The sequence below is a fragment of the Onychostruthus taczanowskii genome, unplaced genomic scaffold (genome assembly GCF_017590055.1).
Source record: "Onychostruthus taczanowskii isolate IOZ18803 unplaced genomic scaffold, ASM1759005v1 scaffold95, whole genome shotgun sequence".
Taxonomy (NCBI): domain Eukaryota; kingdom Metazoa; phylum Chordata; class Aves; order Passeriformes; family Passeridae; genus Onychostruthus; species Onychostruthus taczanowskii.
This window is the reverse complement of record NW_024507546.1, coordinates 42336-67575: the sequence shown is the minus strand read 5'-3', so window position 1 is coordinate 67575 and position 25240 is coordinate 42336. Positions and strand designations below refer to the sequence as shown.

Below are 25240 nucleotides of genomic sequence, written 5' to 3'. Positions count from 1 at the left end.
CAATTTGTTGAAAGGTGCCAAGAGTTGGACATTTCATTTTCAGTTTTATAAATCACAAGATAGAGAATAAACGCATGTTGTCTAATGAATCAAGGTCATTAAGCTCTTGAATACTCTGCATAGCAAATTCTTTGCCAATGGTCTTTTTTAGAAGTAACATATAGCTGGTTTTTAAGTGTACTGTCTATTTTTATAGTTTTGGGTAACTGACATATCAGCTAGATATTTTGTCTTGGTGAAGCAGCTCTTTTATTCTTCAGATATGGACAGTTGCACAGATTTTTTTTCAGTATAAAATGAATTTCAAGTTAAACACAAAAGGAAAGAAAGAAAGAAACTTTTATAGGAGTATTTGTCTGTGTACTCTTCAGATATTATACCACAGGTTAATAATACTTAATGACAAGAAAACCCTTACAGCTATACTCACCATCTCTCTTTTGTGCCTTTACTCTTCTCTTTTTAAGTTACACATCTGTCTTAAACATGACTTTGCCTGTTCTGAGATAACCTTAGTAGATACTCCAGAGTATAGTTCTAAAATATTTTTTACAGTTATTCCTTCATGTGCTCTCTACCCTTAAGCTTTGGGAGTAAGGACAAACCAACTTTGAAACAGCTATCATCGGAGCCATGATTGTGTGAATCATGATTCCTTGTGACCCTGACTCTTCAGCTGTTGAGCTGCCTTCATTAGGAACAAGTGTTAATGAGCTCATGGCTGGAGTTACTGGAGGGATTCTCTTTGTGGGTTTGAGAAACTTCTCGCCTTCTCCAGAAAGCTTGAAGTGACCAAGGAGTTACCATGGGTACTGTTTATTACTAGAGGGGGCATTAGCTTTGTGGGTTTAGGAGATTTTCTGGAGGTGGGCCTACTTTTTCTCACAATGTTTATATATTAAGGCTTTAAGCTTCAGAACCAGAAGTGAGAAATGTCTATACTTAAGTTTCACAGGTGTTCTCAGCTGAAATGTTCTTGACTTGAATTGTGACGCTAAAGAGTGTGATTATGAAAAGTATCATATGTGTTGCTTGTAAAATATTATAAATAATATTTTTCTGTATGCAATTTCTGTCATGTTTTCTTAATTGTCTAATGCTTTTTTCTGCAGTATTTCCAAGTCTTATATATCTATTTTATTCTACTGTAAGATAAAGATAGGTCAGTGTGAAATTTATTATTCATTGAATAAGCACATCCCTTGGTTTTCTTATTCTTGGGGAAATAGAAGTCTTATTTTCAGTTAAACTTGGAAGATATTTCTCTATAATTGAAGCTTTCATCTTGCAGCTGTTTCAGCTGTTGAATAATTTAATCCTTTTTTTGATTCCTTTGCTGCTCAGCCTCTTAACTGACAAGCCATATGGAGATACGGCTTTATAATGGCAGTCATATGTAGACAGGTGACGCATTTCAGTAACCACAAACTATTGCAGAGCACTGGCTGAGATATTATTGTGAGCAGGGACACAGAGCCCTGCCCACAGTGTCATGGTGCAGTTCTGTCTCTGTGCATTGTCACCCCACCCTGGCCTTGGACAGGCACTGGATATATCCCAGCTGTCAGCTCAGATACAAACCTTGGGAGGCAAATGTGGGATGGAACCTAGTGAGACATTCAAGCTGAACTCAGAAGCATGAGATCACTAGCTAGTGATAGGTAGTAAAATCCCTTGGAGGTGGACCCTGGTAATGCCTTTTATACGATGACTGAAAATCTCAATGTGTTAAAAACAGCTCTAGGCTAAAGCTCTAGCTTATATATGGTTTTATATATTTGTGTGCATATAGACCGTTACATATATGGTTTATGCACAAAGTACATGTTAGAATTCCAGTTCAAGCTGTTCCTTTTGAGTGTGTGCAAGTTGGATGTTATAATTCAGAATGATTGTATTAGATGATACTGACTTTGGTCTGTTGAGATTGCTTCATGTTATTATGCATAATGCAAAAATACCAATTGAATTCTATTTCCATTTAAAAGATGATGTTGCATTTGAATATAATGGCTCCAGACTTTCTGGAGTCTAACATTAAGCAGTTTTGTGATCATGTGTAGAATGATTTATAGTAAACTAAATAGCTTAAGAGATTTGATCACTTTATTCTGAAGTGCCTGCTTTTCTCAGCTGTTACAACTATCATACGGGTGTTTTGTGAGTGTGGGTGTTACTGACATGTGGGTTAAGTTAAATTCAAAAAGAGAAAAGGTGTGTTATTGTACCTTTAGTAGCAATTGATTGAGAATCCTTGTGTAACCATTTAAAATTCTGAAGTTAGCAGCATATATGGCAAGAAAGGCAGTTGTGTAATTCCTGCTTTTACTAAGACTTTGTTTCAATAGTGTGATCAACTTTAGTCTTATTTGATATTAGTCTTGTGTGCTTGAATTTTCAATAGCAGGATTTTACAGACTCTGCCCTTGAGAGAGCACTAAATTGAATTTGGTTGACGTTGTCTACTTTTCTTTTTTCTGTCTTTTCATTGTTTCCCATATGCAGGTTACATGCTGATGTTTCAGTGCTCCACAGTCAGTGATGGCACAGCTTTATTAACTGCAAAAACACAATGGTGATGGTGCAAGCAAGAACTGTCAGCTCATAGGGCCTCTTGTCCCACTTCCTTGAACTTCAGTCCAATTTAGATTACAGGGTAGATGGCTGACCTACTTGTACTTTGGTCAAGCATTAATTTAAAGTGGCATAAAAAGCTTTCCTTTTCCTGAAAAGTGGCAGCAGGGTAGAAAAGACTACTCTTTGTGAGGTTAGTTGCCAAATTTAAGCATTCATTTCACATATTTAGGGATTCTGCATTTCAGTGATTTGTGTGGAGTTGTATAAGGTCACATAACACATATCCAGATTGCTGAAGATCATGGGGAAGCCTGGCTGCTCTGCTTTATTTTCTAAACCCTTAATAAGATTAGTGAAACCTTCGTGAACCAAAGAAAAACTCTCACCTTCTCCCTTGCCTAACCTGGTTCTCATGTGCCTCTTTTAAAGCAGCACCTTGTTTTGCACACTGAAAACTCTTGATTTTTCAGTTGCATTAGGGTTAAAGTAGGTGTAAGTGTACTGTATGTGTTTTTTAAAAACCTCAAACAGACCAAAACAAACAACTCCCCCTTTCTGTCTTTTGCTTGTCAAATTGCATATACAGGGAAGGCCATAAAATATGATCTCTCATCCTAATATTTAAGTATGATACTTCCAGGTAGCTTAGACCAGTGAGTTTAGTACATGGTAAGGAGCCAGTTCATTATATTTATTACCAAAAAAAAAAAATTACATGTTTTTAGGGAATGTTTAATTCTACTAAGTCAGCAACTGGTGTTTTATAGATTACTAAGTTGCAAGTAGAGGTCTTCTGACTTTGTTGCAGTAATTACCATTTCAGGACCAGAAAATTTAATTGCCTAGAAACATGAGAAGTCCTGGCTAAAGTTTACCTCAGATTCACTAAGCTGCAAGTCTGTTTAAATAGAATTCAAGAGTTTCTTTTGTCGGTGACCATGTTAACGAAACGAAGTGTTGAGTAACCTTCTCTCCAAATGTAACACAGCCAAGCAATTTAAATTCTCCTAATAATTCTTTTGAAACTGCATTCAGTTTGCTTTAAAATCTGAATTAATGTTATTTAATCTTAAATATGAAACACAGTCACATGCTCTATTGTGCTGTTACAGTATAGCATTGATTTTAAGCACTTGAACAGATCTTTTATTGTTCCTAAATGAATAATTATTTATTCAATTTACTGTAAAAAGGATAGTTGAAGTTAAATGTGGTTGTTTTCTTTCTGCATTTATGAATTGTATTCTTCAGAGGTCTCTATATTTTGTATCAGTTCCAGAAATGAAACGGATTAAATAGTGCATAATCTGATGACTGTCACAGCTGAAAATGTTGCTTTTAAGTTGTAAGGCCATCTTCTTTGGCAGTTTTTACATTGATAGTGTTTCCCCCAAGTGCTGAACTACCCTGTAATGTATTTTGAGAGTCAAAGAATGTTGCGTGATGATTTGACCTGCTTTTTGTCAGCAGGGCTATGGCAGTGAGGGGATAATGCCTGCAGAAAGAATTGGTAATTAGGGAAACTACTGTTTAAAGCCTTTTCATAGCTTTGATGTGAGCCAACAGTTATGGAAGTGGTCATTTAATTTCCGCTTTAGGGTACAAGTCCTGGGATACAGTTCTTTGCCAGCTTCGGCTATCCCTCGAGCAAAAGCTATACTAGCAATTAATTTCTGGTGTTATAGGCTACTTGTGTTGAGGATCTAGCTTAGAAAATTGCTGGGTTTGCTTACTAGAGAACAATCCATTCAGCTCCAAGGAGTTTTGTGTGGAAATGTGATGTCTCTGTACTGTTTATATCAAATATAACATGAGAACATTGTGGTCTGTTATTTTACTGTCTGGGGGGTCTTCTCTTTCACCTTCAGCAATATCTTTCTGAAGTACTCTGTAGGAAGGTCTGTTACTCTTGTGCTTTCTCTTTACCCATGGTAAGTAAATCATCACTTGCCCTTTTTCTTTTATTTATATCTCCCAAAAGTGACAGAAAAATTCACTAGTACTTGAAGAATTCACAGATTTTCATGGGTTCACCCATGCAGGTTCCTCTGCCCCAATCAGCCTTCCTAGTTTTTGCCAATCATAGTCATCTGTGTCTCTCTAAGATAAGCAGAAAACAGGGTATTCTGGCATGTTGTTAATACACAGATTTAGTTTCTATCAGTGATTTTGGCTTTGGAAACAAGTCTGTGTTAAAGAGCAGGCTGAATTTGGTTTAAGTGAGGTATCTGAATTGGTTCTTTCCTCAAGTTAAGACAAGCAGCTTCTCAGTACAACCTTCAGATTCAGGAAGACTGCCCTGTTTCACCTTCATTAAAGGGTTTAGATATACTTCTATTCAATGCATGTCAGTATTTCATTAATTAATACTACAGCCCTCTATTTCCTGAGATGGAAAAGTACAGCTTTTGACTATGAAACACTGAAACAACACATCTGTTTCCTAAGTGACGCATCTGCAAAGTGTGCTTATGTGTTTCACTGAAATATTTAAAAACACTCTCCTCCACTGAAGCCAGTTGTATGATTAAAAATACTTTCCTTTAAAATGGGCCATCCATGGTCTTACCTAAAGATTATAGTACACCAAATATTCAGTTTTGCTTAATATACAGAATCATATTATGACTGAAAACCCTGTGTTATTTTGAGTGCTGCAGTGTGGAGGGGGGAGGAAAGACATTAGCTTGAGCTACAAGGTTTTCATCAGCCCACAGGAAGTGCTAAAGTACACACTGATGAGAGAATTGTGTTTGTGGAAATGGAGGTTGGGTAGTGCTGTGCAGGTACTGTGGTTTTCTGTGCAGTTATGCTGCCCAGCTCCATAGCTGGAAAAAATACAAGTGAATTAAAGCATGACTTTTCAGGTAAATAGCTTGTGAACACAATGTGGAATGACTTTCCAAACAACTGTTGTAGTTGTTTTTCATACCAAAATGTACTCTTCTGTGTCACGGCTGATACAAAAGTATTTTTGGCTGAGTGTGTTGATTTGCAATGTTTGTTTGAATGTACGGGAGTGTGCTTATCATGTTTGAACTGATGGCTTTGGGCTCATACAGCCTACTGTCCACAACACACATCCATTTCTAGAATGGTTATTGTATTGCTTTTTATTTATGTCCTTTTGTGGGATTTCTGTTTTGAAGTAGAGCAGTGTTCATGCTGGGTGGTCACATAAGTAAGTTTTTATGTCTGAGGCAGTGCTTCTTGTAATGTTCTATTTTGCTTTTTAATTATAGACCATTATAGAACAGTTGTGTATGTGTCACTGCTCTCTGCAACTGTTTTTTCAGTGCGGCTGTAAATGCTGTTTCATAGTTCCTCTCCTGGTGAATCCATCAATATCACTGCTCTGCACTCTCCTTGTTTTGTTGTAAAATTCTACTGAAACTAAATATGAAATATATATGCTTTAGATATTTCCCTTGACATTTTACAAAAATGAGTTTTCATTATGAGTATATATAGCAAGCCATCTAATTCCACTAGATTAGGGAATTAAAGGGTCAATTATTTGTTTTTAAAAGTATCTGGATATGTAAAGATTTCTTGTTAACTAAATGCTTACAAAGTGTAATTTGCAAATTGAAGACATGTGGTCTTTTGCTGCCTTCATGCTTTTTTTGAAACAAACCTAAAAGCATATTTATCTCAATTTTATTTATTTAGTAGGGATGGCAAGATATTATGGTTAATTTCATTTTGGGAGACTTACAAAGGACATATAAATTAGTTTGTGATGTCACATTACAAAAGTGAACATTCTGAAAGGGTGAAGACCTATAATTAAATTAAAGCTCTTCCTGCACGTTATCATTTTAATCACTTGATCCTAAACTGTAGAAAACCTCTGATTTGAAAAATCAAAGAATATTTTTTAATGTTTGAAGAATTGTGTTTCTTGGGCTGTTGGGGTCCACTCCGGCTAGCTATAGACCCTTGCCCACACGATACTTCATAGACAAAGGTAAAAGATTGAGAAGCGCTCTTCTCCACGTGGGAAACGTTGTCCTTTATTCCAAGAGACACATCAGGTGGACAAACCCATGGGAGGAAAGAGGGCATTCCCTGGCAGCAGGGAGCTTTTATACCCCCTGGGATGGGGACAGAGGGAGAGGTCCACAGCCAATGGGACACCAGTGAGGAGTGGCGAGGGGAGGGGTAACCCAGGGGAGAGACCACCAGGTGGTACCTGGACAGGTGAGGGAAAGACCATGTGATAGGGGAAGGGGGTAACAAACCACATGATGTAACATAAGCTGTACAGTGCAATACAAAACTATTCTGTGCAAATTCCCAGTGCAAGAGAACAGCTAAACTGGTGCACCACAACACCTCCCCCTTTTCTGTTAAAAAAAAAAAAAATTAAAGGAAAAGCATTGGACTATCTCTGTTTCAAGTTCAGGGGTCTGCCGGAATGCAGCTAATGCTTTTAGCAAGATTCTTCTTCTTTCCGGCAGTGTCTTCTCTTTGAGGCGACAGCTGCTTGCTTCTTTGCTCCATCTGCTGGAGCTGGATTCTTGGGACAAAAGGTTTTACCCACTTTTGGGGTATCCATCGAGGGCCTGTGGGGGTGGACACACATGCATAGCCCCGCCCCCAGGTGACAAGCTCATAAGGACCCTTGGTTTCCCAAGTTTCTGGGTCCTTAATGAGAACTGGTGGACGCTGTGATACCTTAAACCGATTGTTATTCTGGAAATGCCGCACTACTGAAGGATTCATGTTTTCAAATGACCAGTTCAAAAAATTAATCATAAACAGGGCTTTGCAGAGCTTTCGTTGTGGTGTCATCTGCACTGCAGAACTGCCTTGCCTAGCCAGGACTTGTTTGAGCGTCTGGTGGGCACGCTCGATCACAGCTTGACCTGTGGGGGAGTGGGGAATGCCTGTCTTATGCTCCACCCCCCACTGCTGGACAAACTCTAGGAATTCCTTGTAGCCATATGCTGGGCCATTGTCTGTCTTAATCTCCCTAGGGATCCCCAGTACTGAAAAGGCTTGCACCAGGTGCTGTTTGGTATGCACAGCCCTTTCCCCTGTGTGTGCAGAGGCATAAACCACACCTGAATGTGTGTCTATGCTGACATGTACATATTTTAGATGACCAAAACTGGGAATGTGTGTGATGTTTGTCTGCCATACTTCGCAACTCCCAAGGCCACGGGGGTTAACCCAAACGCCCAGTGAGCTGGCAGTTGGGACAGGTGGCCACAATGGCCCGAGCCTGACTCCGTGTTAACCGGAACTGACAAATTAGATCTGGTACGTTTTGATGGTATTGTTGGTGACTTAGCTTTGCTGGAAGATATCCGCAAGGCGTGCCATTTCTCTCGGGGGGCAAGGGAACATGCTTTGCTATTACCTTCTGCAATCGCGCCTGGCAAATCGCTATGTGACCTCATGTGCATCACATAGAATGGATGCTCCCACTGTGAAACTAAATATATTAGTTTTGAAAGCAACCTGAAGAGATGCTCGTTCTCAATGTCTTTGAGAACTGCCCGCTCCGCCCTGGACACTACTCCTGCCATGTAGGCTGAATCAGTAACCAAGTTAATTGTCTCCGAGAACTTCTCAAAGGCTCTCACAACTGCAGCCAGTTCAGCGACCTGGGGCGATCCCTCCACAAACTCGACATCAGCTTCCCAATGCTGAGTCTGGGGATTTCTCCAAGTCATCACCGACTTGTGGGATGCCCCGGATGCATCAGTGAACACTGTAAGCACGTTGAGTGGCCTACGACTCCTGATCTCAGGAGCAATGAGGTGGAATTCCTCATTGAACAGTTTGTGTGACGGGGCATGGACTGACACCCGTCCTCTGTAGCTGTTCAGAGATAGCTGGAGACTGGCATTGCTCTGGAGCAGGTGCTCGGGCATCTCCTTGGTCAGCCTCTCAGGAGAGTTCCTTCCCTCCTTAGAGAGTTTAACCGGGAGGTGAATACACTGAAAGTCACAACCAGCCAGCTCACGCAGTCTTACCCTAGCATTCCGGATCAGCTGAGCTATCAGCTCCCGTGGCTGTGTGATGGTTTTGGATCGCTGATGGGAGAGAAAAACACATTCTATGATTAAAAGTGAATCTTTATGCTCTTCAAACCACTGGAATATCAACCCGTGTATGTGTGGTAACTTCCCTAAAACAATGAATTGGAAAGGCAGCTCGGGCTTATAACGATGAGCCTGCCTCTCGGACAAAGCTTTCTGCACTTTTTGGAGGGCGGTTTTTGCCTCTGGGATCAGTTCCCTGGGAGAAGCCAGCTCTCTCTCCCCTTTCAATAAATGGAGGAGGGGAGCTAGGTCCTCATTGGTGAGGCCTAGCCAAGGCCTGACCCAGTTTAAAGACCCACACAGAGAATGGAGATCTGCTAGGGTTTTGAGATCACTCTGAATTTCCAATTTCTGCGAAACAACAGTCCGCGCAGCGATCTCCAAGCCCAGGTACTTTCAAGGTGGCAAATAATCCTGAGTTCTTCACCTGGTTTTCTGGCAAAATTTACACAAAGCCAAATTTTATGCACTTTTCCCCTTGCAGTGAAGAAAACATTAATGTGGATTTTTTTCTTCATACCTCAGATTAAAAACAAAGTATAATCTGAAAATGTTAAGGTTTATTTTAAATAGATGAAAATATTTTAAAGCTCTCCACATCACTTCATCAACTTTGCATCTTAGCTGATATATCTGTGCCATTTAAAGAATGTATTTTGCAGTGTTAATAATTTCTGTGGTCAGTGTCTAACTTTAAATAAAAACCTCTGCAAAACCTCTGAAAGCAATTAATAGCTTCCCTGGTTAGAACAAAAAGTGCTCAATTAAAATAATACACCTACGTGCATTGGCGTGTCAAGCTAAGAATAAAAAATAATTTTTCCCCAAAGTCAATCTTGCTGTTTCAGGTATCTCCTGGTTAATTGGAAAAATGCAGAGGGAGGCTCTGCTGGCAGCATGTGGGAGCTCTTAGGGATGGTTAGGTCATGAATGTGCAAAAAACCAGCATGTCTGGCCACTAATTATGGGGAGGGAGGGCAGGAGATAAGAACTGCTAATGCCAGGGCTCTGCCAGTCTTTGGAGTGTGAGAGCAAGGTTTTATTTTACATGGATGAAATAAAATATGCAGGCTAAGAGTCTTCTTGAGAATGTTGGGTCGTTGCCTCATGTTTCAGGTATACTTCTGTGCTGTGTGTTATTCCAGTTGTTTGATCAGTAATTTTAAGTTTCATTTATTTAATAAAATAGTCACTAAGGACCAAAATGGCTGTTGTTAGTCCTTTGATTATGCATTGTGAAATGTATCTGCTGTAAGATTGCATCGCACAGTGTTAATGTGCCTGAAGAGTTTAATTTTAGAGACTGTATCCTCACTAGAGTTGTGGGGGATTTTTTTTACATGTGGTAATTATTATAGAAGTTTAGTCTCTTTAGTGATCTTCTGATGTGTGCTGAAACTATGGCTTGAATGTGTGTTCATGGCTTGTGTACTTAGGGCAGTGAATGTGTGCTACTTTCAGTGGTTTCACATTCAGCATTTAACAGATGTGGGCATGGACAAATATAATACAATACCAAGGAGGTTGTTGTGAACCAAACAACCTTAAACTCAAGATTTCTTTAATTGAGAAATGCAGAGGGTTATGTTACTCAGGGTTATGAATTACTCCTATGAACAGATAGCTTTTTGTTATTTAATGTCATTTGCTAACTGAAAAATGTCTAGGTGGCAAATTATTCAGTTATCCAAACTAGAAAATCTAGGAATAAACATTGCTCTCAGTCTCAGAGGAGTATGCCTGGTAGAAAATAAGCTTGCAGAGTCTGTAACACAGCATGCATTTCCTAGATTCCTTCCTTTAGTGCTCACAGTTCACCAAATAGGTTGCTGTCAACTTCTTTCCAAAAATCATTTGGTGGATGGCTCTGCCAACTATAACATAGAGGCTGAATTCCCCAAGAAACAGTGATTCAATAACCTTTTATGGACCTTTCTCTGGTGTTTGTTGCTGTAGTTGTTTTTTTTCATGGAGACTAATGGATTATCTTAAATCCCTGTGGAGGAGGGTGCTATTCTGCCTATTTTATAGATTGAAGAAGAGCTAGAACCAAGCCATCAATTTGAGACTCTACCTTTAAAAATCTAAGGCCTAACTTCTGTTACAAAAATGCAGTCATGTCTACTGATTGCAATTAGAAGACTTCACAGCATTGAGGAGCAATGTAAACAGTAAACAGATTCCAACCCTGAAGAAACTGGGAACTCTTATAGAGCAAGTTCTTTGGACAAAATAGAAAAGAAGGTAACATCTAAATTGCTTTATTTAACCAGAGAATGAGATTGGGCATATTCATGGCAGGTATACTTGGTAGCAAACCACTGTAGTTCACAGTATTTATTTCTGTACCTGGAAGTCTTGTTTCCTTCCTATTCTGTGTGGAAGAAAACCTGAGAATTCAGTGAATAAGAAGGAAAAATATTATAGCTGAAAATTCTTAGGAGCAGCTAATTGAAGTTGAGTCATGTCCTTATACATAAGTAAATCACTCCTTAGTCATGAAACTTGGTATCTTGAAGAGTCAGATCCATGGTGACAAATGCTGTCATTCCAAAAATAAGTTTAAAAGGTAATGTGACCAGGTGCTTTTCTCTTCTAGAGGCTGGTAGACTGTTTGTGTCTCAGCTTGTATCTGTAGAGTCCCTGGAGAAAATGCATGACAACACCATTTGGTTTTCTAAGTATGGATTTTTTTATTTTTTTTTTTCTGTATCTCATCTTGAGGATAGTTAATCACTGGAATAGGTTGCACAGAGAGGTTGTGCCATCTCCATCCCTGCTGATTTTCAAGATCCATCTGCATGAGAGCCGTGAGCAACCTGTGCTGATCATGCTTGGAAGGTTACGTCACTTTTAGATGTTTCGCTGTTGTGGACCAGTTTGTCACCTAGGGCCACAGTTTAGTGATTGCCATGCTTTAAAGCAGCCTATTGTACATGGGACTGTGATTAGATTTTTTGTTGTAATGCTGTCTTTTTGAGTATAGTGAAATATATTTAAAAATAAACATTATCTTCCAAAAGAAGCCAGAATATTAAAATCTCACTTTAAACAACCCTACCTGTTTCACAGTAAGAGTTCATCAAAGTTATTTGTTATTAAAAGCCTATTTTCCCATCTTCCTGTTGAAAGATGCCTTAAGAGAAATTTTGAGATTCAGTGGATATTATTTCTTAACAGTGTGCATTTGTTGCACAGAAAAAAAAAAAAAAAAAAAAACCAACAAAAACCCAATTATTTCAACATGAACAAAGCTAGGAATTTTGCAAATTGCTTTCAAAGTAATGTCAAAACCAACTTCTTGAGAGCCGTGGCAGCATCTTGTGTTCAGCTGCTTTTGCATGTGGTATCTGAAGGTCTGCTCCTTATTATTAGTTAATATTTTCTAAAATCCTTGTATGTTAAGCCCTCAGGATGTTTATAGCACTTCTTTTCACACAGTGGGGCACTAGCAGTGAGGAAGAAATTCAAGGCCTGTAGCGTAAAGCATGGCTAGAATGTTCCCTAAGAGGAAGCTTTAAAAAAAGCCACCGTTATTTATTAAGGTCCATTTCCTCGTGGCAAAGATCAGTGTATCCTAATTTACAAGAATTGCTTGAAAGTCAGGGCCAAGAAACTGAAGCCTTGTTTGTTTGCATCATTTCTGTAGTTATTACACTATGTATAATTTAAGATGGAGTTACTTTCTGCACTTGGACTTTGTGATTTATTTTTAGCCTATATAAGCTCTTGTGGCTAAAGTGTGCTTGTGACAAAAGGCAGCAGGGGCTCTGAACTGGTAAGGCTTTCTCTGGGCTGCTTTTTTTGGTGGCTGCAGCCCTGTGCTGCTGTTTGCTTAGCAGTTGGGGGACAAGAAAAAGGTGCTAAAGAGATGTGCCTGGAGTTGTGGAATGAGAAGAACAAAAGTGGGTGAAGCTAAACTGTTGTGAGAACATAGGAAGTGGGTGTGGCACTGTGCTTTCCTATGGAGTTATTGGTTCTGCTGCAATCCAGCTGACCAGAGAACCCCCAATCTGTGAGATGTAGGTTTTCGCTTGTGGAGAATCTGTGCAGAACTCATCTTTCTTGGTGTATCCATCAACCGAAGCCTTGTTTGTTTGCATCATTTCTGTAGTTATTACACTATGTATAATTTAAGATGGAGTTACTTTCTGCACTTGGACTTTGTGATTTATTTTTAGCCTATATAAGCTCTTGTGGCTAAAGTGTGCTTGTGACAAAAGGCAGCAGGGGCTCTGAACTGGTAAGGCTTTCTCTGGGCTGCTTTTTTTGGTGGCTGCAGCCCTGTGCTGCTGTTTGCTTAGCAGTTGGGGGACAAGAAAAAGGTGCTAAAGAGATGTGCCTGGAGTTGTGGAATGAGAAGAACAAAAGTGGGTGAAGCTAAACTGTTGTGAGAACATAGGAAGTGGGTGTGGCACTGTGCTTTCCTATGGAGTTATTGGTTCTGCTGCAATCCAGATGACCAGAGAACCCCCAATGTAGGTTTTCGCTTGTGGAGAATCTGTGCAGAACTCATCTTTCCTGGTGTATCCATCTAAATTTTCTAGATTTTAAGTGACATCTGTAGTTGTTCATAGGTTTTCTTTTATAGTAAAATGGAAGACCCTGAAAAACAAAAAAAAAAAAAGTGCAATGAACTTTACTTGTGAAATCTCTGCAAATTCACTTGGAGGATGGGAGGACCAAACCCTGACAAAAAATGTGCTAGAGGCCTGGCTTCTGTAATAATTCTATTTTGTGAGAGTAGTATGACTCATACCACTTAATGTTCCTATCTCAGTATACAGTTTATTTTTAAGTAGGGCTGTAAAAACAGTGTTTTTCTGTACCAGTTGTTGCTATGACTTCACAATGTTTCCCTAAATGCGCTTGCTCATACTTTCTCACAGCACAGTATTTGGCATATTAAAACCTTAATTCCATCAGTATTTCCTGAGTGCTGATAGTTTTAATGCTTCTATGGAAAAAAAGGATAACTCCATGTATTATGTAGTTCTAGTTGAGGAGGAATAAAAGGGTTTTTTAAAAATCCAGTCACCACAACCTGTTTCTTCATTTAAGAAAATGTTCCTGTGTTTGAACTTTTTCAATCTTTCCATGTAACTTTTCAGAGTAAATTTGCAGGAATGATGTAGTTTAAGCTATTTTGTTAAAGGTAAGTGGACACTGTATTATTACTTCATAACACTTTCATTGTCTTTTTTATCCGTATTTGGAGGGAAAAAATAAAAAATACTGCTTGTGTGGTTTGGGAGAGTGGGATGGATGACTGGATGGGATGGGCTGAAACTTTCCTCTAAGTTTATACTTCAGAGTTGTTCTTCCAAGTTGCTGAAAACAACAGCTCTCCAGCTGTCTGACAGATCTCTTCCAAATGGCAGTGAACACTTTGGTTCAAAGATCTTGATGTAGAGGAGAAAAACTGCCCTAACCCTTCCTGACAACCTTCGGAACCTCATTCCTGCCTTGTTCTGCATGGCATGCCTGACTGTTTAATTTTAAACTATTTTTATGAATTGGTCCAGCTAGTTTCAAGCTTACTGCAGTTTGGTTTCTTCCTTATACTGCTTTATAGCTGTCTGAAAAAGGATCTGGAAAAATACACTTGTGTTATCACAGATGTAATCTTTGCTATCCTGAATGTATTGTAAAAATTGTAAGGGACAAAATGTATCTGGAAAGAACACATTCCGTGTAAAGGTGTGCTGCTAGAGAAACTGACAATTGCATAGTGTTTAAACTTTTCCCTCTTGGCTCAGTAAAAGCACAGGTGGAAGAGCTGTTTTTTTGGTAATTACTAATAACAAAATTTGAAGACTGTTGCATTAATATGTAAAAATAATTGGATGGGATGGGCTGAAACTTTCCTCTAAGTTTATACTTCAGAGTTGTTCTTCCAAGTTGCTGAAAACAACAGCTCTCCAGCTGTCTGACAGATCTCTTCCAAATGGCAGTGAACACTTTGGTTCAAAGATCTTGATGTAGAGGAGAAAAACTGCCCTAACCCTTCCTGACAACCTTCGGAACCTCATTCCTGCCTTGTTCTGCATGGCATGCCTGACTGTTTAATTTTAAACTATTTTTATGAATTGGTCCAGCTAGTTTCAAGCTTACTGCAGTTTGGTTTCCTCCTTATACTGCTTTATAGCTGTCTGAAAAAGGATCTGGAAAAATACACTTGTGTTATCACAGATGTAATCTTTGCTATCCTGAATGTATTGTAAAAATTGTAAGGGACAAAATGTATCTGGAAAGAACACATTCCGTGTAAAGGTGTGCTGCTAGAGAAACTGACAATTGCATAGTGTTTAAACTTTTCCCTCTTGGCTCAGTAAAAGCACAGGTGGAAGAGCTGTTTTTTTGGTAATTACTAATAACAAAATTTGAAGACTGTTGCATTAATATGTTAGACTGTTGCCTCTATAGGATTTTCCTTTCTAGTTTGCCATTTTGTGAAACCCTTAATATATTTTGGCTGTCTTAGAATTCTAACAATTGATGTACCTCTTGTGGTTTTTTGTTCCATATTCAGCTTTAAGGTTATGTAAGCTTTTTGTGAATTACATTATGTAAATGAATTGGATGAAAAACTGATAAGGAGAAACATCTTGTCTTCCCAGCCAGAGTAATTTTGTTATGTTTGTGCTGCAACTGTCCAAATAACTATTTTGTTTCAGTAGCTGGGTTTTGTTATGAACAAGTGCCCACCCTTATGGCATGGTTATTCTCAGTGTATTCCAGGAATGCCAATTTAATGTTGAATTTTCCTTGCCTGGGAGGCTTTCAGTGCTGTTTCTCTTAGTAGCTTGTCCTAACCACTGGGCAGCAAGGTCAGGTTTGTAGATGTTTTCAGCCTCCTTTTGAAGGGGCCGTGAGACTTTAAGGGGGCAGTAAGATTGAGAAGGCAAAAAAAAAAGAGAGGGAGCTTCAACTTATATTCTACTGATAAAAGTATTCATCCCACAAGGGGTGGTAAAATCTATTTACCTGTATATATCTCTGGTAGTAGTTAGAGATAAACTTGTCATGAGACATCCAAACAGGGGAACCTGGTGAAATATCTGCAGAGATCAGACAGGGATTTGTGTGTGTGTTTTGGGATGCATCTGTTTCCTTTCTCTCCTACCTCTTGGTCCCCAGCCCACAAACTGCATTTGTGGATGCAAGTGCCTGGATTTTTGTCTCAGTAATGTTTTTGATGTTAATCTTACATGTTAGTTTAGGGTAATCCTAACCTTTTTCATACCTAGTAATTCATAAAGTCATCTGCTTCGATGAGGATAAATTATATTTTTCTTCATTGCAGCTCTGTCTATAAAAGTTAAAATGCCTGAACTGTTAAGGTAATGACTTATTTCTAATAAAGCTCAGAATTCAGAGCTGATGGGTTTTCTGTTTGTTTGTTTTGCTAAAATAGAACAATGACAAGACGACATTTATTTTTATTTAGATCGACAAATTTTTGCCTTAAATATTTCCAATGGGTTTCATTGTATAACAGATTTCCAGTGGAAAAGGAATAGGACTCAGTGCAGGTTATTGTTGCGGAAGCAAAGGTCAGCTGATTGTCTTGTAGGAATGCTTTGAAAGTGGAGTAGTTAATGAGTAAGCATCTCACTGCTCAATCTTTTCTTAGGGTTATGATAGGAAATTTTATCATTAAATGAACTCAAGAGTCTAGTGAAATGTGATATAAGCAGATGCATTAAGTGTTTTATGGACAACCAATATATAAGAGCCACAAACTGCATGGTAGAAGTTTTCTGTTCCAAAATGCCCTGTGTGGTTACCTCTTGTTTTTATTTGGCATCTTTAGATATCAAAATACTGAATGAAGTTGCTTAACATAATTTTTTTTTCATAACTTCAAAACTTCACTTCATTAATAATGCTCATTTTTTTTTCTTTTTTTACAGATTCTGAAGGTGTTTAAGCTCTGAATACCTACAAGCTCTTCATATATAACAATGTCTGGCTCATATGATGATTCCGTTGGAGTAGAAGTTTCTAGTGATAGCTTCTGGGAGGTAATCTAAATGTTCTGTTCAATATTTTAATTTTATTTTTTACTCGTATTGTAGAAAATCTGATTTTTGTTCACTGTAAATTGTGGCGAGAGCCGCAATACAAGACATATTGGTTATTGTGATCTGCAGAAATAGCCTTCAGGGTAGAAATTACCTTTTAGATTTTGACCTATTTCTTTTGAGGGCTTTAATGGGCACAAACTTGAGGATCATCCACTTGGATATGGTATGGAATACAAAATTGAACCTTTGTCAGTTTTTATTGTCAAGGAAGGCCATATGTGAGTAGCTTTTAAAATGATCAGTGTTAAATCTGAAGTAACAGTTCCAAGCTACTCTTAAGTGTACATAAATTAGAAAAGTAAGATACTGTGTGGAGGTACTGCCTGTCTCCTGTTTGTATCTAGATATAAGTATAAACTTTCTTGAGACAAGTTATTCTTATCTCAGTGTAAAAGCATACATACAGAAAGATAATATGAAGTACTTCGTAATATCAGCAATTTGTGCTGCCCCAGTCTGACAGAGACTTTCAGATGCTGTGATAATTTAAGCCCTGAAGAAAGGAAAATTCATAAAGCAGAGATACTTTTACAAAAACAAGTCTTTTCCTTTGAGTAAAAAGAAAGGTTTGGCAGTGTCAATACTGACACAATTGGAGGTAAGCACACTGTCCAAATTAGCTGTATTCAGCTGGACAAACTTCTACCATTTGAGAGGGGGCTCTTTTGAGTTTGAACTATAGCAAACATGAAAATGACTTAGGAGAATCTGTCTGAATTTACCAGACACCTATGTTAGACAGCTTGATTTTGGTGACCTGATATTGTACTTTGAAATGTAAGCTTTTCTAGACTGCTAAACTGTGCTGTTTGTGGTGACAACATACATTTTGATGCAGATCTCTCATGTTTTTTTCAGTATATTCTGTAAAAGCCCTAATGCTAGTGAGGATCTGTTGAGTACAGTTTTTTTGAGAAGATGATTACTGTTATGTTAGATATATTTGTCTTCTTTATAAATAAGTTCTTTTAAAATCACTCTTTTAAGCCTTGACCCCTTTTGTTGTAGGGGTGCTTTGTAGGATGACTGCAGACAAGCTGTGGGACCATTTGATGTATAACCACAAAGATTGTTCTTGTTAAAATGATGCTTGGAAGCCATGGCAATCAGGTGAAATTCCAGGTGACAGGAAAGAGTGAAACATTGTACCTGTCTTTAAAAGGGGTAGAAAGGAGAACCCTGTGAACTACTGCTCTTGGAGGTGTCTCTCAACTGGCTGTGATCCTGAGCAATCTGAGCTATCACACCTGCTCCGAGCAAGAGATTGAGCTACCTGATCTCCAGAGGGTCCTTCCAAATTCAGTTTTACTGTGTGGTTTGTTATGTGCTGAGGCAATGTCCTGGGCAGTCTTGCTTGCTAGAAGTGTTTCAAAATAAAATGAGGCAGTCAGGAAAAAAGAATTCTGGAGGGATATTTTGATGTGTGTTGGGATATTTTGATGTGTGTTGTGCATCCTATACTTGGCAGTAGAACGTGATTTCTGGCTGGCTGTTCTGTACCAAGCTGTTGTCTTCCATCAAATAATCGTGTCTGGAAGCATAAAAGCTGAGTGAATGAGTTCAAATTTGTCCAAACATAATCATAGTTTACAGAAAATTTCAAAGAATTAAATCCAATAAAGTATGATCAGAAATGGCAATTACCTTAAATTAGTGCCTTCATGAAGGTTTGTTTAAATGTACTTGATACTTATTATAGGTGGCTTATTTGAGTTTGTGCTGTTTGTGACTTATTTTACATCATTTTGTAAACACTACTACTTAAGTCTGTTTCCTTGGACTTGTCTATGTATTCTTTCCAAAAGGTCAGGACTGCAGTCTGTTTCATAAGCAGTGTGAGTAGACTAATGTATAATGCATGAGCATACCTTTCTTTATCCTTGGATAAGGAAATGTTAGACTTCAGCAATCAGCTGGTTTCCTTATAGGTTTTTCTGTGCTTTCTCTTTTTTGATGTATAACCACAATGATTGTTCTTGTTAAAATGATGCTTGGAAAGCCATGGCAATCAGGTGAAATTCCAGGTGACAGGAAAGAGTGAAACATTGTACCTGGCTTTATAAGGGGTAGGAAAGAGGACTCTGGTAACTACTGACCTGTCAAACTCACCTCTGTGCCTGGGAAGGATCATGGGACAGACTCTCTTAGAAGCTCTGATAAGGCACAAGGAGGGCAGGGAGGTGCTTTGAGGCAACCAAGGGCAAATCTTGCATGACCAACCTTGTGACCTTTTCTAGTGGAGCGGCTCTATCAGTGGGCAAGAGAAAGGGTACAGATGTAATTTGTGTGGATTGCTGTAAAACCTTTGACATGGTCCCTCATACCATCCTTCTCTCCAAGCTGGGGAGACATGGATTCTGTGGGTGGATTGCTGGATGGAAAAGGAATTAGTTGGGTGGCTGCATCCAGAGAGAAGCAGTCAATGGCTCAGAATCCCAGTGGACATTGGTTAAAAGTGGTTGTCCCTCAGGGGTCTGTACTGGGACCAGTATTTAATATCTTCATTAATGACACAGAGGGATCGAGGGCACCTCAGCAGCTTTGCAGATGACACCAAGCTGAGGGTGCAGTGACAATCCAGAGGGACCTGGACAAGCTCAAGCAGTGGCCCATGGGAATCTCATGAGGTTTAACCAGACCAGGTGCTGGTGCTGCCCCTGTCTTGGGCACATCCTTCTGTGTGATGGATCCAGGCAGGGGATGAGCAGATGGAGCAGCCCTGGCAGAAGGACTTGGGGGTGCTGTGGGTGAGAGCTGGCCCTGCCCCAACCCAGAACCCCCCTGTGCTGGGCTGCACCCAGAGCCCCAGGGCAGCAGGGCAGGAGGGATTCTGCCCCTCTGCCCCGCTCTGCTGAGTGCTCCCTGCAGGGCTGCATCCAGCCCTGGGGCCAGCACAGGAAGGACAGGGAGCTGCTGGAGCCAGGCCAGAGCAGGGACACCAAGGGGATCAGAGGGATGGAGCCAGCTCTGCTGGGAGGAAAGGCTGAGGGAATTGGGATTGCTCAGCCTGGAGAAGAGAAGGCTTTGGGGTGACCTCCTTGTGGCCTTCCAGTGCCTGAAGGGAACCCGCAGGAAAAAGGGGGAGAGACTCTTGACAAGGGCTGGGGTGACAGGACAAGGGGGAATGGCTTCACACTAACAGAAAAAAGGTTTAAATTGCATATCAGGAAGAAATTGTTCCCTGTGAGGATGGTGAGGCCCTGGCACAGATTGCCCAGAGGAGCTGTGTCTCATCCCTGGCAGTGTCCAAGGCCAGGCTGGATGGGGCTCTGAGCAAGCTGGGACAGTGGAAGGTGTCCCTGCCCATGGCAGGGGGGTAGAACTGGACGATGTTTAACATCCCTTCCAATCCAAGCCATTCCATGATACTTCTTGTTTGGAGTCATCTATCCAAACTAAATTTGACTGCATTTTAGTCTCAAACCCATTCTTTTCTATATGTTCTGAATTGGTTGGTTTGTTTCTGAAGACTGCAACTTTGAATTCTGGTCTTAATCTTTCTCAAAAGAGTTAAACAGCTTTGATCAATGTATTCTGTTTGATTTGATTAGAAAAGCTGTGGTGCCTCTGGAATGCCAGCTGAGTGCTTCATGGCTCAGGTCACAGGAAGTAAAGAACTCCTAATCAGTTTGGAAGTTATTTAGTTGCTATGGATTCTGACATTTATGCTCTTGTTAGAGGTTTTTCAAGATTTTTGACACAGTAAATTTTTTCTTTGTTTTTAAAGTCAGCTTGCAGTTTGTTAAAAGCCACCTTGATATGTTTTAGTGCCACAGCTGAAAGCAGTGAATGTATTTGAACTTGGCACAGAAGTGTGAATCTGGCAGGGTGAGCTTTCAAGTTTGTTCCCTCACACTCCAAAATAGCTCAGATTTATTTACCTTTGAACTCTGCTGCAAAGCCCATCTTTTTCTTAAAGGCATTTGGGAAAGAATAAGGTGTCTGGAACGTAGCTGAAAAACTGATTGTCAAAGCTGTTTTTTCCTCACTGTATATCTATTGAAACTAAAGCATTTTCAGTTGTTGAAAGTTGGTTGTTCTGTTGAGCTGATGAGAACTGTACCTAATAAAATGTTGATAAGTGAACTTCAAAGCTTTTGCCATTGCTGTTGACAGAAATTTCATTGTCTTTAGGACATGAAACACTTTGTTCTCTATCAGTTTGCTGACTCTAGAAGGCTTTGGTTTCTTTTGGAAGGTCACTGCCTTTGCTGTGGTTTCTTACTAAAAAATGTGGAGTCTGTAATTGCCCGGTAGTAGATTTACTATGCTAACCTTGTCAGATTGCATATGCTCAGACTGTTCATGGAGCAGTTCAGTGCAGGTTACTTAATCTGTTAAACTTTTTTTATTAAGTTGCTATTTCAATACTGTTCATGGAAATTTCCAGTTCTGGCACTGAGAGTTAAGTTCAGTGCTGGAAATACAATACAAATAGTAACTGGTTTCCTCTAAAGGTTAGTAGTTTTTATTACAACACAGATATTGTTATCAGGTTCTGATTTGTGGTTGGGAAATTGCTGTCTTGTTGAAAGGGAATTGGAGAAGTTGCTGTTTGAACTTGTGTTCATGGTGATAGCTTACTGTAGATCTGGTAGTCAAAAAATGTGGGTAGGTCAAGGCTTAGGCAGGGGTAGTATCTTGTATCAGAACAGCTGATACGAGTCAAAAAAACAGGCTTTCAGAATTATATGTTTGTTAAGCGTGCCAAATTAAAATCAGCAGCTTTCATAATTAAATTGAAGTGGTATTTGGTAAACCCAAGATACTACTTTAAGGCTTTTTGTCTTCTAGCAGGATGACAAATCCTTTTCAGTAGAACAAATCCTTTTTTTTCTCCTAATTTCTTCAGGTGTTTAGTCAATAAAGTACTTTAGGAGTCAAAGAATTTTGTACCTGTTTTGATACACCTTGCTTAGAGAACAAAGAATTGAAAAATACTAAGAAAATACTTTCTGAAGAGTAATTCCCACAATAGCACTGGAGGATTTAATCAAAGTTTCAGTTGTACTAGTGTCTTAAATTACCTAAGAGGTGGAAATTTCACTCTGCTAATTTATTTTTCTGTCAAGCCTCAATGTACCTTGGTGTGTCTGGTTAAGCTCATGACTCTCTCTGGGTGCAGAAATCCTAGAGACTGAGGAATCTTGCTGATATGCTCTAAGAAGGTATTCCTTCATCTGTGTTAATTAGCTGACAAGGATGATGTGCTCTGGGTAATCAAAGGTTATTGCTGATAGCCTGAAGCAGGGTGGCAGCAGGTTTTCCAAGGGAAGGTGGAAAAGGTATGGTTTGAAAGCCTTTCTGTTCCTTCCTCATCTATTATATGGAGTTTTAGCATTTACATGACTGCTGTAAATGCATCATAATCATCTGGGGGACTTTCTGCATCCAAAAATAGACCAGTCCAAAAACTAGTTAGTTCCAACATTGTGTTGCTTTAGTTAAACATGAGAAGTGGGCATGAGACCTATTGGCTTTGTTCTACTGGAGTAGTTTGGAATGTCTGTGAAGGAATTTGGTATATTAATAATTAACAAAATGCATCATAAAGGTTGCTTTCTGTTTATTAAGCTCCAGCCTTATGCTGGTAATCACTATAAGGGATCTATTAAAAGAAAAATGCCTTGGGCAAGATGAGACCAATGCTCTTGTTCAGTTACATACCTGTGAAGGTAAGGAAGCCAATGAGTGAGTGTTTCTAGAGACCAAAGGGAAGCGTATGAATATCTTGCAAGGTAAGACATCAAAAGGAGCAGCTACCCTGCCTGTAGAGGCACTTACTTTAAATGAGCTCTAGGTCCCTCAGAGACTGTGTGCTTCCTGATCTCCCTGACTTTCTGCTTACATCAGCAATATGGAGCCCATTTATTGCAGGGGTGTTTCAAACACCTACTTACCCACACAGAAATAGTCACTGAACAGCTGCTAAACCTGCAGCTGAGATTATTTTAGCCCTGTGAGTGGTTCCCTTGGAGGACAGGACCTGGTGTGCATTCTGAAGTGCTGAACACAGAGCTTTTGTTGCATTCTGAAGGATTTGCTGAGAATCCATTAGCAATATAAGACTTTCAACCTCTCAAAGTGGAAGTTGATCCCCTGTGTAGTATGGATGAATTAAATTTGGCCTCTGTTTGCATTGCCATTGTCCCCTGCCCCCTCCTAATCACATAAAAAACCAACAAAACAAACAACTAAAAAACTCCTTCCCAAAACAAAAACCCCAACCAACCAAAGCAAGACCCAAATGCAACATTCTGGATAAAAATATTTGGACTTTGCAATAGTAGATTCCTGTCACATAGTTGTTTTTTAAATCTCCTCCTAACTTTGAGCAATGGAATATTTTTCATTTATATTGCCAGTGTTTGCTTTAGTGGTGTATTTGGCTTAAGATTTTTTTTTGTGTGTTTAAGAGCTTCCTCAGGATTTTTCTTGTAACCAGGGGTGAATTTATATGCATAAACTTAAACTTACTCAGAGCTAATGCTCACAGGTACTTGGACTGTGTGTGCTAATTATGCACCAAGATAATTATTCTTATTTCTAAAAACCACACATTGGTTTTAGATGTTTAAGCTGGTTGAAATGTTTGGAAACTTCCTGTTTGACGTAGCTGGAAAGAAATTTTCCTCATGGTTAAATGGAATGCTGGAAGTAGTGTGTGTCCCTATGTTGGCCATTGGTATGTGTGGGTTTGACTATGAACCTTTAAAGCTTATTATTCTGTTTCATGCCTAGGAGTATTTGTCCCTAAAAATACCTTGTTGACTTTCTTTTGAATGGTTCCAGTTCATAAAGGCTGATTTGTTATGAATAAGCTCTGCAAGCTTGCAAAAAGAGTTGACAAATCTATCTGCAGGCATTTGAAGCCCCTGAAGTATTTATGGTATAATGTTTGTCGTGGTATGCTGAAATTACCTAATAGGAGTTTAGCAATAGCTGAATGTTTGCCACCTTCTGGGCTGCTAACAAATGAAACTTCTTTTCTTTTTTCTCTCAGTGTACCAGAAAAACCTGCAAGGTGTATTTAACACTCTAGGCTTTTGTGCTGCTCTATGAATATGCCTTAAAATAAAAAAAGAGTCTAACAGTTGTGGTGAAGGAGCCAACATAATTTAAGACTCTCCCCTTGCGTTTAGTGCTGTGAAATTGTAGAATAATGAGGTTGCAAACTCTTAAGATAAATTCCCACTAAAGATCCTATCGGTGTCAGTGCTTGGCTCCCTTGGTAAAAGGCAAGCTGCCTGCACTGCCAACTACAGGATGATCAATGCCTCATCAGAGGATGCCTCTGTGGTTTTTTCTGAACCTTACAGATTTCCTAAATCTTAGATTTGGGAGAGGATTTGAGGTGACATTGCTGTGCTCATGCCTGAGAGAAAATGATAAAATCAGAAGGAATGCTTTCTTGGTTAAGCTAAATGGAGACATGACAGCATCTATAGTGCCTGTAAGAGATAAATGGGGCAAAATAGGATCAACTGAGATTTACAAGCAGTAAAGCTCAGTATTTTTTGCAGTAGAAGAGGGTTAAAACTGATGGTTAATTCAAATTAGAACAGGTAGGAAGAGTGACACAAAACTATGAACCACAATTTTCTTGGAATGAACTGATTACATTTAAAAAGTGACCATTATAATGGTATTTTTAAGAAATAAACTCTTGGTTATTTCCTTTTGAAGTGTTTCTGAGAACTAAGGTAAACAGTGAGTGAATTTGATACCATGTAATAAACTATCTCCTTCAGATGGATGTATTGTTGATACTAAAATGAAAGTGGGGTTATAGTATTTTAATATCTATTTTTCTACTTGAAATGCTAAGAAAGTTTGTAGTCTTAAAATTTACCCTTCTGAAACAAGTATTTTATGTGTAGGACATGAAGACTTAGAACTTCATGTCATAACTTCATGTCTTAGTTGTTTGCTCTCTGTTTAGCAAGAAATAGTGCAATGCTCAGAATGATCAGGAAATTATTCTAACTAGCAAAATTATATATGTTCATGTACTGTATAGGGCTAATTGAGAAATCTGAAAATTGCCAGGCATTATGTAAAATGGCCCTGACTGAAACAAAGAAGCACAGGATTTTTTTTTTTTCTTGTGTTGTTCCTGGGGCGAGTTGCTACAAATAAAAGAATTCTTCATTTTTAATTTGCTCAAATACTTCTTGTGAAGGGGAAGGGGGAAGTCTTGCAGAATGTTTGCCATTTACCTCAGAAATTGGAGAAAAGAGTCTTGAATAAACAATGTATAAGATCATGTTTTTCAGAGTTCAGGGTGTCTTGAGTGTGTTTCTAGGTTTTTCATTTATTGTTTTAACTTCTCTACAGTTAATGTAGTAGTTCCTTGACAACCTAAAGACTGAATTTCTTTTCCCTTTACTTGGCTCTGTGCCGTAAGGACCTTGTGTCTCAAATCTTATCTCCTGCAATGATAAGCTGCACATTCTACATCTCTAAAATGTGTCATTGCAGTGTCCCTAACTTAAAATGCAATTTTTAAAAGAAACC

The 25240-nt window shown here is 39.0% G+C and overlaps 1 protein-coding gene across 6 annotated transcripts in view; it reads left to right on the top strand.

Annotated features, from left to right (window-relative positions):
• The window catches only part of PACSIN2 (protein kinase C and casein kinase substrate in neurons 2), a 60329-nt gene that overhangs the window by 17645 nt on the left and 17444 nt on the right, over positions 1-25240 (top strand). For 5 of the 6 annotated variants that reach the window (XM_041426792.1, XM_041426787.1, XM_041426793.1 and 2 more), the window contains one exon: positions 16550-16660. In XM_041426792.1, the coding sequence (XP_041282726.1) occupies positions 16601-16660 (60 nt within the window). In that variant the 5' untranslated portion in view covers positions 16550-16600. Of the gene's footprint in view, positions 1-13637; positions 13789-16549; positions 16661-25240 lie in introns of those variants that run through there. The other variant, XM_041426790.1, reaches the window with a different exon arrangement.